The 18,150-nt window shown below is 49.8% G+C and overlaps 1 protein-coding gene across 5 annotated transcripts in view; it reads right to left on the reverse strand.

The window, feature by feature from the left end:
* The window catches only part of LOC139239226 (homeobox protein Meis1-like), a 271,442-nt gene that overhangs the window by 213,383 nt on the left and 39,909 nt on the right, over positions 1 to 18,150 (reverse strand). For all 5 annotated transcript variants that reach the window (XM_070867906.1, XM_070867907.1, XM_070867905.1 and 2 more), the window contains exon 6: positions 16,985 to 17,134. In XM_070867906.1, the coding sequence (XP_070724007.1) occupies positions 16,985 to 17,134 (150 nt within the window). The remainder of the gene's footprint in view (positions 1 to 16,984; positions 17,135 to 18,150) is intronic.

Here is an 18,150-nt window from a genome sequence, read left to right on the forward strand (position 1 = left end):
TCTTCCTCACCTCTTCCTGCTCCCTTTGAAGAAGAGCAGGGGGAGTTTTCCCGGTGTCCTGGCCAGTATTCCTCCTTCAATCAATATCCCCACAGCAGATTATCTGCTGTCTGTGGGAGCTTGCTGTGTGCAAATTTACTGCCGCGTTTCCCACATTGCAACAGTGACCACACCCCAAAAAGTGTTTCCTTGGGCAGGAAAGCGCCTTGGCATTGCCCTAAGGTTGTGAAAGGCACTATAGAAATGCACGTCTTTCTTCCTCCTCCCACATTCTCACTGCCTTGAAGTTGTGACTCCTCTCATCGCCTCCTACTCTACCTCAATCTTTCCCAGGGTCTCCTTGCTGGAACTCCTCGTCTCCCTCAGTCTCCACGTCCTCCTACAAGCTGCAAGCTTGGTGTCACCAAACTGCTTGCTAATCTATCTCACTACCTCCGTATTCCGGGCAGCTAGGGCAGTGCACGGCACTATGACCTTTCACCCTCTTTGTAACTTGCACTGACATGGCGCCTATCACAGCCTCGGGACATTCCAAAACACTTTCTCGCCTGTTTTTGAAGTGCAGTCCCTATTGTAATGCAGGAAAGACGGCAACTATTGTGCACACAGCAAGATCCCACAAACGGTGGGGCGGTCGGATAATTTATATTTAGTTATGTTGGTTGATGGATGAATATTGGCCAGGACACCGGGGAGAACACCTATCCGTCAAATAGTGGCCGTGGGATCTTTTACGTCCACCCGAGAGGGCAGACGGTCGCAGGTTTAATGTCTCAAACGACAACAACGTGTATTTATATAGCGCCTTTAACGTAGTGAAACGTTCCACGTGGCTTCACAGGAGTGTTATACGATTTAAAAGATTGACACCGCATAAGTAGAATTTAGTGCAGGGGCATGGTCAAAGAGGGAGGTTTTAAGGAGCGTCTTGAAGGAGGAAAGAGAGGTAGAGAGGCGGAGAGGTTTAGGTGGGGAGTTCCAGAGCTTGGGGCCCAGGCAACAGAAGGCACGGCCACCGATGGTGGAGCGATTATAATCAGAGATGCTCAGGAGGGCAGAATTAGAGGAGTGCAGATATTTTGGAGGGGTTGTGAGGCTGGAGGAGATTACAGAGATAGGGAGGAGTGAGGGCCATAGAGGGAGTTGAAAATAAGGATGAGAATTTTGAAAGCGAGTCTCATCCAAAAGATGGCACCTCCGACAGAGCCGCACTCCCTCGGTACTGCACTGAATCGATTGGAGTCAAATATCCTGCTGTGCACAGACAGCGGTGGAAGAACACGTGTCACTAGGAACAGGAGACTCTAACTACTAACTAACTCACTAACTAACTAACTATCTAACTAACCACAGGCTCTGAGCTTCTTATTGCTTGTTATAAATTGGGTGAGAGAATTTGGCCTGTGCACCTATACTCCAGTACCCTGCGATTGTACCACATGACTTACACTCTGATGCCAGGTCACTTGATTCATCGTGGACGAGCTAGACCCACTGGCTGGGGTTTTATTGAGTTTCGTGAACATCATGTGACTGGCTAAGCCACTCACAATGCAACAGCTCTACAACTATTTTAGTGGAAATGTAAATCAAATGCCCCCTTTTCGCAAGGGCACTAGAACCCACAAATTTAACAATTTAAACTTTCACGAAACTTAAATCAAATAGCGTACCGGTGGACACCGCGTGCTCCATCTCCAGGGACACCCTGGCTCGAACGTAACCGCGGAAGAGAGGCAGGCAGTCGAACTGAACCACCCCCTCGACTGCCCACTGCCTGAACCGTTTAATGGCCCCCTTGGCCATGCCCAGGAGCAGTCCTACGAGGAGACCCTCCGACCTGCCCGCTCCCCTCCGCACAGGGTGCCCAAAGATCAGGAGTGGTCAGCTTTTGTTTGAACTATAAATCAAGTGCCCCCCTTATTAAAGGGGCACTAAAACCAACAAATGTAATCAAATTAAACTTTTAACAGTGAAGAATTAAATTAAAATTTGGTTGCCGGGGGTGATGATGCACTCCGGTCCCTCCGGCGCCCACCTCTCGCAGAAGGCCGCGAGCGTACCGTTGGACACGGCGTGCTCCATCTCCAGGGACACCCTGGCTCGGATGTAACCACGGAAGAGAGGCAGGCAGTCGGGTTGAACGGCCCCCTCGACCGCCCGCTGCCTGGACCGGCTGATGGCCCCCTTGGCCAGGCCCAGGAGCAGTCCTACGAGGAGGCCCTCCACAACAGCTCGACAAACCTGTGAGAATACTCACACGTGCAGACATTACACCTGTCAGCATATCCTTCTATTCCTTTCTCCCTCAAGTAGCTTCCCCTTAAAGATGCTATTCGCCTCAACCACTCCATGTAGTGCAAGATCCCCACCGACACCTGGGAGTCCCTGGCTAGAGACCGCCCTAAGTGGAGGAACAGCATCCGGGAGGGTGCTGAGTGCCTCGAGTCTCGTCGCCGAGAGCATGCAGAAAACAAGCGCAGGCAGCGGAAGGAGCGTGCGGCAAACCAGATTCCCCACGTACCCTTTCCTTCAACCACTGTCTGTGACAGAGACTGTAATTCCCATATTGGACTGTACAGTCACCTGAGAACTCACTTTTTGAGTGGAAGCAAGTCTTCCTCGATTTCGAGGGACTGCCTATGGTGATGATGAGATCAATGTGATATTTTACATTTCCCATGTCAGTGGTTCTGCGGAAATTGTTGCTGAAGCACAGGTCAAGGGTTATGGAAGATAGGAGGTATAGCTCAGCCATGATCTCGGTGGGCTGAATGGCCTCCTCCTGTTCCTATGTCTCTTGACCATGTTGTGCGGTGGGCCCATGCCTCGAAGAGCTGACTTGATACCACCAAACGCATCTCACATCGGACCCTCACAGCAGGCAGGGACATCTGCCAGCCCATCGATCGAGGCTGGATTTGAACTCTAGACCCTGATGTGATTGGACAAGGTATGACATCAGCCAGGGCCAGTGGCACTGGTTTACAGTGCCTGGAGGGGAATGAAATTACCGGTTACACACGATAAAATTCCACTTGACTATTCCAATGCACTCCTGGCTGGCCTCCCACATTCTACCCCACGGAAACTAGAGTTAATCCAAAACTCAGCTGCCCATGTACTAACTCGCACAAAGTCCCGCTCACCCATCACCCCTGTGCTCGCTGACCTACATTGGCTCCTGGTTAAGCAACGCCTCGATTTCAAAATTCTCATCCTTGTTTTCAAATCCCTCCATGGCCCTCGCCCCTCCCTATCTCTGTAATCCCCTCCAGCCCCACAACCCCCCTCCAAGGTGTCTGCGCTCCTCTAATTCTGCCCTCTTGAGCATCTCTGATTATAATCGCTCAACCATCGGTGGCCGTGCCTTCTGTTGCTTGGACCCTAAGCTCTGGAACTCCCTGACTATACCTCTCCGCCTCTCTACCTCTCTTTCCTCCTTCAAGTCGCTCCTTAAAAACTACCTCTTTGACCAAGCTTTTGGTCACCTACTCTAATTTCTCCTTGTGTGGTGCGGTGTCGATTTTTTAAATCTCATGATATTCCTGTGTGGTGCCTTGGGATGTTTCACTACGTTAAAGGCGCTATATAAATACAAGTGGTTGTTGTTGTTGAAATTGGACCTGGTATAATCACAGGTCGATTCATGGGACGATTCCATCTCTTCATGCCCTGCGCCATGACGCATGACAACACAGAACGAGGAACAGCAACTTCCTCTCAACAGAAGTTGAAATGATAAGTGAGAAGGGTATGGAGCAAAGCCTGATCCAAGTCACCTTGAATGACTATCAGCCCAGACACAACAAGCGCTGATGATCTGTACAGTAAGGTGCACTATGTTGAATGATAGTCAAAGCTTCTAACATGCTGATTAATTTCGTTTAAATTTATTCTGGATCCGCCCCCGACAGCAGCAAGGGTGAAGGAGAAAATTACACTGGGAGTTAATGTAAATGTCCTTAAATGAACCCCTGAATATTCAACAGGCGATGCATGTCTATCACATCACTGAGTGATTCAATTCACGAAGCCTATCTCTTGCCTCTTCTGGCTAAGTGGGGAAAGGGCAAGGGGTGTGGGACTAATTGGATTGCTCTTGCAAAGAGGGGGCACATGTACGATGGGCCGAATGGCATCTTCTATGCTGCATACATAACAGGAAAGGATGAACTGGCTGGGTCTCTTTTTCTCTTGAAAAAAGAAGGCTGAGGGGGTGACCTAACAGAGGTGTTTTAAATGATGAAAGGTTTTGTTAAGAGTGGATACAGAGAGAATGTTTCCACTTGTGGGGAAGAGCATAACTAGAGGCCATCAATATAAGATAGTCACCAAGAAATCCAATGGGGAATTCAGAAGAAACTTCTTTACCCAGAGAGTGGTGAGAATGTGGAACTCGCTGCCACAGGGAGTGGTTGAAGCGAATAGTATCGATGCATTTGAGGGGAGGCTGGACAAGTATATGGGGGAGAAGGGAATAGAGGGTTATGCTGATAGATTTAGATGAGGAAAGACGGGAGGAGGCTCGAGTGGGGCATAAATGCCGGCATGGACTGGTTGGGCTGAATGGCCTGTTTCTGTGCCGTATATCCTGTGTGATCCTGTGTAAACTTCTAAATGATTCTAAGGTTTACCCACATGTCACGTGCTATCTGCAAATGAGGCACTAGCTGGTGTACTGGTCTGTCCAGGCCTCAGTTGCATGGAAACTTGCCCCAAACCTCAGTCCGACTCGATTCTCCTGCCTGCTCTGCCTTTGGGAGAACCTCCGGCAACTTCAGAATGGGGGCCGGATTGTGTTGGAACGAGTCGGGCTGGATGGGCCGCGCAGCCTCCTCCGTTGCCGCGCGCTAGACGGGAGTCTCGTGCTGTTGTCAGGCTGGTTTTTGGTTGTGCTCAGTGGCCCAGCCTGACACCGGGGAATCTCGCGGCAGTGGGTGCGATCGTGCTGATTGAAGCTCCCCATGGCACGGAAGTCAGACGTTGCTCATCCTGTAATTGTTCAGAGTGTCTGTTGACACCACTGCGTCAGCCAATGAGTTGGAGGTGGGGGGTGGGGGGGGGGGCGGTGGATTTATGACAGAACTCACAGAAAACAGTCTATCTTACAGCAAAGTCCATTTACTCAGCAAACAGAGTCTATTTAAACAGCGCACTGCAGCAAACAGTCTACAGAGTCTATTTAAGAAGAGCCTCGATGAACTACAGCAAACAGAACTCACGACCGAAACTGTAGCAATGTCTCCCGATAAAGGCGGGGTGATTATTCCAGCAAGGTGCAGTGAGTAGAAGATAGTTACACAATACAAATCAGCCCGTGTCCTAACTCGCACCAAGTCCTGCTCACCCATCACCCCCTGTGCTCGCTGACCTACATTGGCTCCCGGTTAAGCAACACCTCGATTTAAAAATTTTCATCCTGGTTTACAAATCCCTCCATGGCCCTCACTCCTCGCTAATCTCCTCCAGCCCCACAACCCCCCGAGATGTCTCCGCTCCTCTAATTCTGACCCCCTGAGCATCCCTGATTATAATCGCTCCACCATTGGTGGCCGTGCCTTCTGTTGCCAAGCTCTGGAACTCCCTCCCTAAACCTCTCCACCTTTCTACCTCTCTTTCCTCCTTCAAGACGCTCCTTAAATCCTACGACTTTGGTCACCTGCTGTAATTTTTTCTTGTGTGGCTCAGTGTCAAATTTATCTGTTTTGTCTTATAATACACCTGTGAAGCGCCTTGGGACGTTTTACTACGTTACAGGCACTATATAAATACAAGTTGTTGTTGTTGTTGCATTTAATCAGTCCCAGTCACTTCCAGCAGGGCGGTCTCCAGGAGTGATTGACGGGGTAATTACCCAATCAGCTCCATTCTAGCCGGGACTTCTGGTGTCGCTACACTACCGCTGTCATTGTTAGATTGTAATTGTTGAATTGCTCTATTAATGGCTGACTGCTGCAATGGATCAGGGTTAGCTGCCCACCAACATGGTGAGTGGGACATACAGGGGCATGACATGGCAGCACTGTGCTGTCAGTCGTGGGGCAAATCTCCGTGGTTACCAGCTGTGCCAGTGGTGCACCCTGTTGCCCCTTTCACCAGGGGGAGTAAAAAGCAAGAGGAAATCCGGTTCCACTGTTCGGGTCAGGCAAGGACACATAGCGCCCCCTGGTGGCTCAGCTGATACATGCTCCACCGAGAGTTGGGTGAGCCTAAGGCCCGAAGTTTCATCAGTTCTGGGGCTCAGTGGTGGGATTAGTACAGTTAGCCTCAGTGCCGTTGGGTTGAGGGGAGGTGGAGGATCACAATGAGGGTGTCTTTTCCAGGCCATTATACATTGTTCGCTACCGGATATTTATTGCGTGCACTTTGGGAGGAGATGAGATGGGGCTTGCTTGCAATGACTTCTGTAATGTATTTGCTTCATGGGTTCTTTGCTTAAGAATTCACAGCAACACATTGCTATTAAGAACTAGTTGGTTTATTAACAAGGGTTTAGCAATCACATTACCAGTTCATCCACCAGGCTCGCAACTGCATACCTCATCATGGATCGCCCAAAACCAACTGGCTGGGGTTTTATTGAGTCTTGTGAACATCACGTGACTGACTAAGCCACTCACAACTCAACAGCTCTACAACTATTTGAAATAGAACTTGAAATCAAGTGCCTCTTTTTGACGAAAGCACTAGAACCCACAAATTTCCCAATAAAATGTTAACGGAAAATTAGATCAAGTTAAAACTTGGTTGGCGGGGGTGATAACGCACTCCAGTCCCTCCGGTGGCCACCTCTCGTGGACACCGCGTGCTCCATCTCCAGGGACACCCTGGCGCAAACATAAGCGCGGAAGAGAGGTAGGCAGTCGAGCTGAAAAGCCCGCTGCCTGGACCGGCTGATGGCCCCCTTGGCCGTTCCCAGGAGCAGTCCCACGAGGAGGCCTTCGACCTGCCCGCTCCCCTCCGCACAGGGTGCCCAAAGATCAGGAGCGTGGGACTGAAGTGCAGCCAAGAATCGAGGAGCAGCCCCTTCAAATAATGGGACATGGTCTGCAACCTCACGCACTCGACATAAACATGGAACACGGACTCTTCCAGACCGGAGAAATTCAACATCTCGACAACTATTTTGTTGCAAGACAATAAACAAGTGCCCCATGATTAAAGGGGGGAGGACACACTCCAAAAACTTTTCAGGTGCCCCCTTGTTTAATTGTTATTTTTGCATTTTTTTTTGAGGATACCAACACACAAATTATACAAGTGCCCCCTGGCTAAAAGGCGGGAGGGGGGGGGGGGCGGCAGGGCTGGAGGGCACTAAAACCGGCACAATAAACAAATTAAACTTTAGACAAAAAATATCAAATTAAAATTTGGTTGCCGGGGGTGATGATGCACTCCAGTCCCTCCGGCGCCCACCTCTCGCGGAAGGCCGCGAGCGTACCGGTGGACACCGCGTGCTCCATCTCCAGGGACACCCTGGCCCGGATGTAACGGCGGAAGAGAGGCAGGCAGTCGGGTTGAACGACCCCCTCGACCGCCCGCTGCCTGGACTGGCTGATGGCCCCCTTGGCCAGGCCCAGGAGCATTCCTACGAGGAGGCCTTCCGACCTGCCCGCTCCCCTCCGCACAGGGTGCCCAAAGATCAGGAACGTGGGACTGAAGTGCAGCCAGAATTTGAGGAGCAGCCCAAACCTGTGAGCATGATCACAGGTGCCTGCATTACACCTCCCACAGTGAAATAGCCGACTGGCCTTCATTCGCCAATGTTGCATATCAAGACTTCGGGGCCCAGAAGAGGCGAGGGCCCAGGGCTACACGGGCCAGCCCACAATGCAATATGTGTGCACACTAGGTCCGTGCAGCAGAGCTGATCTCCAGTCGTCTTGGTTAATCCTTGCCACTGGACCAAGACCTAGCTCTGTCAAGCCCGTGTGGTGGCTGGTGTGCAGCGGTCACCCCACGTTAAAAAAATCCACCCACAGGCATCTTCCACCCCCTCAACTGGAGTTCAGGACTGGAACATCGGGTCCTTCATTGAAACATCTGTGAACTCATGGAAGCAAGTCATCCTCGTTGGAGGGACCGCCTATGAATGAATGACATCAAGACTGCCCATTGGATGGACTGAAGGACTGCCGGTGGGATAGCATGCCACAGCTTGAGGAGGGGAGAAACCGGGAAAAGGGAGAATCAAATAGTTGCGGGGGTGGGGGGGTGGGGGGGGGAGCGCAGAGCCTAAATTGAGCAAAAAATGGGGCCAGCGGATGCAGTGTCTCACCAGAATTGGCCCAATTCATGCTGCGCCCCCCTCCCCGGGTACCGAGGTGCCAGGGTGTGGCTGCCATGGCGGGTTGGCACAATCACGGTAAGGCCTCTCCCCGGGACGGAACCGTAACCCGCGGAGCTCCACCTCATCCTCAACGCGGGACCCCCCCGAGCGTGGGCCGAGCGTGGAGGGGATCGGGTTACCGTTCGCCGTCTCCTGGTTGACGAGCCCAATGCCCCCGAGCCTTGTAGGTACCGGGGTCCTCCAGCGCCCGCCCTGCACCGCCCCCCCCCCCACTCCCCGGAATGGGCTCACTGCAAAAATATTACTGGAAGTTCGCCGAGAAAGCGACAGATTTTCACACGAGCGGGAGGCGGCCTCGGAGATGTGATGCCCAGTTGTTGTGAAGGCTTGCTTTGCAAAGAGTCTCCGGATTTTGGTTTCTGCAAGTGATAATTCAGCGAAAAAAGGATCGCTTCTCTCGGAAATGTCACAAAGTGCTTCACATAAACAAATACTTGCATTTATATAGCGCCTTTCGCGACCACCGGACGTCTCAAAGCACTTTACAGCCAATGAAGTACTTTTGGAGTGTAGTCACTGTTGTAACGTGGGAAACGTGGCAGCCAACTTGCGCACAGCAAGCTCCCACACACAGCAATGTGGTAATGACCCAGATAATCTGTTTTTTTGTTATGTTGATTGAGGGATAAATATTGGCCCCAAGACACCTCTCCTGCTCTTCTTTGAAATAGTGCCATGGGATCTTTAATGTCCACCTGAGAGAGCAACGGGGCCTCAGTTTAACGTCTCATCCAAGAGACGACACCTCCGACAGTGCAGCACTCCCTCAGCACTGCACTGGGCGTGTCGGCCTAGATTTATGTGCTCAAGTCCCTGTAGTGGGACTTGAACCCACAACCTTCTGACTCAGAGGCAAGGGTGCTGCCCACTGGGCCACGGCTGACATGCAATGAATTACTCTGAAGAGCGGTGACTGGCTGTATATAGGAAAACACAGCAGCTGGTTGACACAAGGAAAGATCTCACAAACCACAATGAGACAAACAAGTGGTTAATCTGTTTGTCGTGGTGTGGATTGAAGGAGGGATGAGCTTGGGCACTGGGAGAACTCCCCTGTTCTTCATATGGCTCTGTGGGATTGTTTTCTCTCCAGCTGAACAGGCCTCAGTTTAAATCCAGCTAGCTAGCAGTAGTAAGCTAAACCGGGCATGGTTTATAACAAGTGACTAATTTGATCTCATCTGTTCTACACCATCGTCCGACATTAAAATACCCGTAGCCACTGAAACTCAAGAAGCCTTCTCAGGTAGGCCGACTCCCAGGACTCCCTCCCCACCACCCCCTCCCACAACCAGTGGGCAGAGGGTTCGATGCCCACAGTGGGTGGTCTCTCTCAAAGTGAGAAAAATTCAGCCTGGGGCCTTTTTGTAAAAACAGTAACATATCGAGATGAAGCCTGTGTATATAAAAAAATAAATACTTGCATTTATATAGCGCCTTTCACAATCACCAGACATTCCAAAGCGCTTTACAGCCAATGAAGTACTTTTTTTGGAGTGTAGTCACTGTTGTAATGTGGGAAACGCAGCAGCCGATTTGCGCACAGCAAGCTCCCACAAACAGCAATGTGATAATGCCCCAGATTATCTGTTTTTTTGTTATATTGATTAAGGGATAAATATTGGCCAAGAAACCAGGGATAACTCCCCTGCTCTTCTCTAAAATAGTGCCATGGGATCTTTTACATCCACCTGAGAGAGCAGACGGGGCCTCGGTTTAACGCCACATCCCAAAGATGGTACCTCCCACAGTGCAGCACTCCCTCAGCACTGCACTGGGAGCATCAGCCTAGATTTTGTGCTCAAGTCCCTGGAGTGGGACTTGAACCCACAACCTTTTGACTCAGAGGTGAGAGTGCTGCCCACTGAGGCACGGCTGACACCTGGGCCCCGTGTTTTGCCGCCAAAGCGTCCTGCGGAAGAATGGCCAGGCTGCAAGTCGGATGGAGTAGGTCACAGGCCCGAAACTGCGACCGGTGTCTCATATAACGGGAAAACTGGGTTAGTGTCGCTGCTGTCTAAAGAGGGAATCATTTGAAGGATAAAGAATTACCTTAGGGAACTCCAACATTGATTAGGTTCATTCCCAAGGGTGAATCTCTGATCTTATTCCCTCCTATCCTGATAGCACCGAGTTACACTGGGCTACGTTGCCATGGCCACCAGTAGGCCTCACCCTGGTAGTTATTTGTCAAACAGGAGCCGAGACAGTGAGTGTCAGACTGAAAATCAAACTTGGGGATATTGTGTTCCATTTCCCACCGGAGCAGCTCACTCAACAACTGATCCATCCCGGAAGCAAATAATCAACCTTTATCTCCAACCGAAGGGGCCAACCTTGATGGCCACGACAGCAATGTTCCTTATACCATATCCGTCAAAGCACACACAGGCCAGCCAAAGATTCATTAGCTTTTCTGTAGAGGGAGGGGGAATGAGAGAGTGGGGGGTTGGGCTTTGGATGATCTCCCAGTTTCAAGAAACAGTACGCCTTTTGTCTCAACTGAATTATGACAAATGAAGTTTGTAGGTAATAGTTTTACCATCCTTGGGACTGGCAGTGATACTGTGCAATTCTACTGCACACTTTCAAACCCACTCGGAAAGGTCAGGATATGAACTTGCCAGAATTCCTGTTTAGCTCAGCCCAAGATCCCGCTCGGACAAAGCTGGGCAAAGAAAAACACACAGGCGCAGGGACATCATGCGAGATAGGTGAGTAAATTATGAGCCACACATCAGAAAACATCTTTCGGGTGAGATGTTAAACCGAGGCCCCATCGTCCCTCTCAGGTGGACGTAAAAGATCCGACGATGCTGTTCGAAGAAGAGCGGGGGAGTTGTCGGGGGCAACGGCCTGGCAACTTCAGGTAAGGGACAACTTCAGGTAAGGGGCAACTTCGGGTAAGGGGCAACTTCAGGTAAGGAGCAACTTCAGGGAAGGAGCAACTTCGGGTAAGGGGCAACTTCAGGTCAGGGACAACTTCAGGTAAGGAGCAACTTCAGGTAAGGGAAAACTTCAGGGAAGGATCAACTTCAGGTAAGGATCAACTTCAGGTAAGGGACAACTTCAGGGAAGGATCAACTTCAGGTAAGGATCAACTTCAGGTAAGGGACAACTTCAGGTAAGGGGCAACTTCAGGTAAGGGACAACTTCAGGTAAGGAGCAACTTCAGGTAAGGAGCAACTTCAGGTAAGGAGCAACTTCAGGTAAGGAGCATCTTCAGATAAGGGACAACTTCAGGTAAGAAGCAACTTCAGATAAGGGGCAACTTCAGGTAAGGGACAACTTCAGGTAAGGAGCAACTTCAGGTAAGGAGCAACTTCAGGTAAGGGGCAACTTCAGGTAAGGAGCAACTTCAGATAAAGGGCAACTTCAGGTAAGGGACAACTTCAGGTAAGGAGCAACTTCAGGTAAGGAGCAACTTCAGGTAAGGGGCAACTTCAGATAAGGAGCAACTTCAGATAAGGAGCAACTTCAGGTGAGGGGCAACTTCAGGTAAGGAGCAACTTCAGATAAGGGGCAACTTCAGGTAAGGGGCAACTTCAGATAAGGGACAACTTCAGGTAAGAGGCAACTTCAGGTAAGGGACAACTTCAGGTAAGAGGCAACTTCAGGTAAGGGACAACTTCAGGTAAGGGGCAACTTCATGTAAGGGGCAACTTCAGGTAAGGGGCAACTTCAGATAAGGGACAACTTCAGGTAAGGGGCAACTTCATGTAAGGAGCAACTTCAGGTAAGGGGCAACTTCAGATAAGGGACAACTTCAGGTAAGGAGCAACTTCAGGTAAGGAGCAACTTCAGGTAAGGGGCAACTTCAGGTAAGGAGCAACTTCAGGTAAGGGACAACTTCATGTAAGGGGCAACTTCAGGTAAGGGGCAACTTCAGGTAAGGAACAACTTCAGGTAAGGGGCAAATTCAGGTAAGGGACAACTTCAGGTAAGGAGCAACTTCAGGTAAGGAGAAACTTCAGGTAAGGGACAACTTCAGGTAAGGAGCAACTTCAGGTAAGGGGCAACTTCAGGTAAGGGACAACTTTAGGTAAGGAGCAACTTCACGTAAGGGGCAACTTCAGGTAAGGAGCAACTTCAGATAAAGGACAACTTCAGGTAAGGGACAACTTCAGGTAAGGAGCAACTTCAGATAAGGGGCAACTTCAGGTAAGGAGCAACTTCAGATAAGGGGCAACTTCAGGTAAGGGACAACTTCAGGTAAGGAGCAACTTCAGGTAAGGAGCAACTTCAGATAAGGGACAACGTCAGATAAGGGGCAACTTCAGATAAGGAGCAACTTCAGGTAAGAAGCAACTTCAGGTAAGGGACAACTTCGGTAAGGGGCAACTTCAGGTAAGGCACAACTTCAGGTAAGGAGCAACTTCAGGTAAGGAGCAACTTCAGGTAAGGGACAACTTCAGGTCAGGAGCAACTTCAGGTAAGGAACAACTTCAGGTAAGGAGCAACTTCAGATAAGGGGCAACTTCAGATAAGAGACAACTTCAGGTAAGGGACAACTTCAGGTAAGGAGCAACTTCAGGTAAGGAGCAACTTCAGGTCAGGAGCAACTTCAGGTAAGGGACTACTTTAGGTAAGGAGCAACTTTAGATATGGGGCAACTTCAGATAAGAGAGAACTTCAGGTACGGGACAACTTCAGGTGACGAGCAACTTCAGATAAGGGACAACTTCAGGTAAGAAACAACTTCAGGTAAGGGACAACTTCAGGTGATGAGCAACTTCAGATAAGGGACAACTTCAGATAAGAGACAACTTCAGGTAAGGGACAACTTCAGGTGACGAGCAACTTCAGATAAGGGACAACTTCAGGTAAGAGACAACTTCAGGTAAGAAGCAACTTCAGGTAAGGAGCAACTTCAGATAAGGGGCAACTTCAGATAAGGAGCAACTTCAGGTAAGGAGCAACTTCAGGTGAGGGGCAACTTCAGGTAAGGGGCAACTTCAGGTAAGGGACAACTTCAGGTAAGGGGTAATTTACGGTAAGGGGCAACTTCAGGTAAAGGGTAATTTAATGTAAGGAGCAACTTCAGGTAAAGGGTAATTTAAGGTAAGGGGCAATTTAAGGTAAGGGACAATTTTGTGTAAGGGGTAATTTGGGGTAAGGGGCAATTTTGAGTAAGGTGTAATTTGGATGAGGGGCAATTTTGGCAAGGGGTAATTTTGGGTTAGGGGTAATTTGGGGTAAGGGGCAATTTTGGGTAAGGGGCAATTTTAGGTCAGGTGTAATTTTAGGTAAGGGGCAATTTGGGGTAAGGGGAAATTTTGCGAGGGGTAAGGGGTTGGCACGTGCTCGCCGCAGGGGGGGGGAAACAGGCAGATTGGTCCCGGACACCGTTCCAAACCTGAGGAAGGGCAAGTTACAAAATGGCGGCTCCTCCACAGAGAGTTGGCGGCCATTCCGCTCCGCCCAGTGCCCACCACTTTCAGGCAGTCAGAGGCCTTATCGCAAGGGGCATTTTCGGCCTCTGTGCCTCTATTTGTGAAGCCCAGGATACCGCTTTTTCAAGCTGCCAGGTCTCTCTGTTCATGCACCCCCTTTAGGATTGTACCCATTACTTTATATTCTCTCTCTTCGTTCTTTCTACCAAAATGTATCACTTCGCACTTTTCTGCATCAATTTCATCTGCCTTGTGTCCGCACATTCCACCACCAACGTTTCCCACATTACAACAGTGACTACACTCCAAAAGTACTTAATTGGCTGTAAAGCGGCTTGATGAGAGTCGGTTGTCATGAAAGGTGCTATAAAAAGAAAGACTTGCATTTATATAGCGCCTTTCACGATCACTGGACGTCTCAAAGCGCTTTACAGCCAATGAAGTACTTTTGGAGTGTTGTAATGTGGGAAACGCGGCAGCCAATTTGCGCACAGCAAGCTCCCACAAACTGCAATGTGATACTGACCAGATAATCTGTTTTTTATTGTGTTGATTGAGAGATAAATATTGGCCAGGTCACCGGGGAGAACTCCCTGCTCTTCTTTGAAATAGTGCCATGGGATCTTTTATGTCCACCTGAGAGGGCAGACAGGGCCTCAGTTTAATGTCCCATCCAAAAGACAGCACCTCCGACAGTGCAGCATCCCCTCAGCACTGCACTGGAAGCATCAGCCTAGATTTTGCGTGCTCAAGTATCTGGAGTGGGACTTGAATCCACAACCTTCATGATTTAGAGGCGAGTGTGTTGCCCACTGAGCCACAGCTGACACTGTGAAATGCACGTTACTTCTTTCTGTTGCAGAGCTGGTAGTTCCACAGACAAGAACATGGCAATCTCTGGGAAGACTATGAGGCTGATCAAGGCCATTCCTTTTGAACAGGCCAAGTCTCACCTACCCTCCAAGCTAGAGTCTAAGGTTCAGTCGCTCACGCTGCAGCGTTGTCTGAATGAAAGCCCAACAAAATCCCTCTGAACAGTAGCCATTCCTGTGCCAGGTGAGCAACGTCCTCAATATGGTTCCAATGCTCAACCACTAAAGCCAGCATGCATTCTCCATCCAGCATCTTTGTTGAATTGTGTGTCTCAAGCTGGGATTCGAGCACACAACTGTCAGGCAAAGAACAGAAGAGGGTAAAGTCTCTGTGTCTAAGCCCACCACACGTACGCTGACAGTCACGAGCGTGTCATGGAGAACCAGCAGAGTGCTGCTATGAATTTTGCAACCGGTGCTCCCAATGAGAGAGGAGGCCCGTTTGTGAACGGCAACTCGTAGAATCTAACGCTGTACTCTGCTCCCACAATACGCCTGAACCCCACCCTCTGCCCACGTCAGCCACAGAATACAAGAGCAGGGAGTTCAGGCTCGAATGTGTACAACACCAGTTAGACCACAGCTGGAGTACTGCGTGCATGTCTGGTCACCACATTACAGGAAAGAAGTGATTGCACTAGAGAGAGTACAGAGGAGATTTACGAGGATGTTGCCTGGACTGGAGAATTTTAGCGATGAGGAAAGATTGATAGGCTGGGGTTGTTTTCTTTGGAACAGAAGAGGCTGAGGGGAGACTTAATTGAGATATATAAAATTATGAGGAGCCTAGATAGAGTGGTTAGGAAGGGTCAATAACCAGGGGGCATAGATTTAAAGTAATTGGTAGGAAGTTTAGAGGGAATTTGAGGAGAAATGTTTTCACCCAGAGGGTGGTGGGGATCTGGAACTCACTGTCTGAAAGGGTGGTAGAGGCAGAAACCCTCACCACATTTAAAAAGTGCTTGGATGTGCACCTGAAGTGCCATAACCTGCAGGGCTACGGACCGAGAACTGGAAAGTGGGATTAGGCTGGGTAGCTCTTGGTCGGCCGGCGCGAACACGATGGGCCGAATGGCCTCTTCCATGTCATAAGCTGCTATGATTCTCAGATACCTTTGGGGGAGGTGGGGGGTTGATGATTTAATGGCATCTTATGCCACGTTATGATGAGCGTTGTACAGCGGGCTCTTGCCCACGAGGAATTGGATTGTGACCTTCCCAAAACTCATTGCATACAGGATCAGTGCTGTGAGAGAAGACTCGGTCCGTTAACCTGGGCTGGATTTGAGCTCAGTCCCCTTAAGTCCATTGGCTGTGTCCAAATTCACAGCACCATCCAAGGTCAGAGAAACATCACTAGCCTTGAAACTGTGCTTTGGAATAATCGCGTTCGACACTTAGCAGGCTGGATTTCCGTTGGACTCGCACCTCTATTGGCGCCCCGGAGGGGGCGTTAATGGGTATGCAAATGATTTCCGACCAGCTTCCAGCGCCCCGCTGGGACATTTTGTGGCGGTTTTGCGGAGGAGCTGAGCAGTACCCCGCAGGAACATCGAGCCCGTGTGGTTTTGACAGCGCTGTGATTTTAGTTTCGTGCTGACCCTGTAGCGCCCCCTAGTGGGATGGCCTAGAAAACCAGGTGGTCAGAGCTGTCCTAGCGGTGGTTCGGGAAAGAATCACCGCTATGAGGTAAGCACGTGATTGTTTTTGTTTCGGCGATTTATTTTTATGTCGGGTGGCCAAAGGTATTGGGAATGTTTTTTGTGGCGATTTATTTTTTCCACGGAAGCTTCTCTTCGAGCCCTCCAAAACTCTTCAGCAACGGATTGATTTTCAGTTGCTCAGTTGTTCAGTTGCTGAGTGACACCCCACACTCAGGGCCCAGCTGGCGAATTTTGTGGTTGCAGACGTAAACCATTTCCCCCGGCGCAATATTTACCGCCCCGCCGCCATTACCGCCCGAAAAAGCCTCCAACCGAAAATGCAGCCCATGTGTTTGTCCAAAATTTCTCTCCGTGATTTAAGGGCGATGTGATGAAACCTCCACTCTAATTGCAGAGAGATAATATTCAGACAAATGCGTTGGATCACGATAGTCCCACAGTTTAATCTCTGGGCCATTGAAGCAAATCAGGTATCATCCACCACCTTCCTTTACACAGTCAATAAATACAGACTTCATTCGTACTGCATAGAATGTTTGAGGAAACAACGGCAGACTCTGGGGCAGTGAACCACAGTCAAAATATCGTGAGCGGATAGGATCTGTGGGAGATCCCTACCACAACCTCCTGGCTCGTGCATCTGGAAGGGGGCCCTGTTGCCTTTGAATCACTTTCCCACCCGATTGAACAAATGGTTCCTACCTGGTCGGAGAGGCTGGTACAAGACCCTGTGAAATCTTCCAGGTCAGACTTTGAGCCTCCGTCACGATCATCAATCACCAAGTCGATTGGCATCTTCCCCTTCAAGCAGCTGATGTACCGGTGACAGAAGTTATCGCATAACTCGTGGACCTGCAATCAAACCCAGTCGCAAAGGTTTAGCGTTTGACCGAAGCACAGTGACGCTGTGGGGGAAAGAATCATCGGACTTTGCAGCACAGAAAGAGGCCATTCGGCCAGTCGAGGGCAATGGCCCGCAGTGTGACGCTCATCACAACGTGGCATAAGATGCCGTTACATCGTCAACCACCCGTTCCCCCAAAAGTCTCAGAGAATCATAGACGTTTACGGCACAGAAGGAGGCCACTCGGCCCACCGTGTCCGTGTCGACCGAAAAAGTCTACCCAGCCTAATCCCAGTTTCCAGGTCTCGGTCCGTAGCCCTGTAGGTTACGGCACTTCAAGTGCCCATCCAAGTACTTTTTAACTGCGATGAGGGTTTCTGCCTCTACCACCCTTTCAGGCAGTGAGTTCCACCCCAGACCCCCACCACCCTCTGGGTGAAAAAAGTTCTCCTCAAATCCTTTCTAATCCTGTCACCAATTACTTCAAGTCTTTCCCCCTGGTTGTTGACCCCTCTGCTAAGGGAAATAGGTCCTTCCTATTCACTCGATATAGTTCCCTCATAATTTTATACACCTCAATCAAGTCTCCATTAAGAACCTCTAACATTACGAGTACGGGGGTAATTCTATGGATTTATAGGTAACACTACCTAAACTCCCAGTGTCCGTTTCTAAACAGTAACAACAACAACTTGTACTTATATAGCGCCTTTAACGTAGTAAAACATCCCAAGGCGCTTCACAGAAGTGTTATAAATCAAAAAATAAACAAATAAATTTGACACCCAGCCACATAAGAACAAATTATGGCAGATATCCAAAAGCTTGGTCAAAGAGGTCGGTTTTAAGGAGCATCTTAAAGGAGGGGAGAGAGGTAGAGAGGCGGAGAGGTTTAGGCAGGGAGTTCCAGAGCTTGGGGCCCAGGCAACAGAAGGCACGGCCACCAATGACTGAACAATTATAATCAGGGATGCTCAAGAGGGCAGAGTTAGAGGAGCGCAGGCATCTCGGGGGGTTGTGGTGC

Source organism: Pristiophorus japonicus, chromosome 26 (assembly GCF_044704955.1).
Source record: "Pristiophorus japonicus isolate sPriJap1 chromosome 26, sPriJap1.hap1, whole genome shotgun sequence".
NCBI classification, from domain to species: domain Eukaryota; kingdom Metazoa; phylum Chordata; class Chondrichthyes; family Pristiophoridae; genus Pristiophorus; species Pristiophorus japonicus.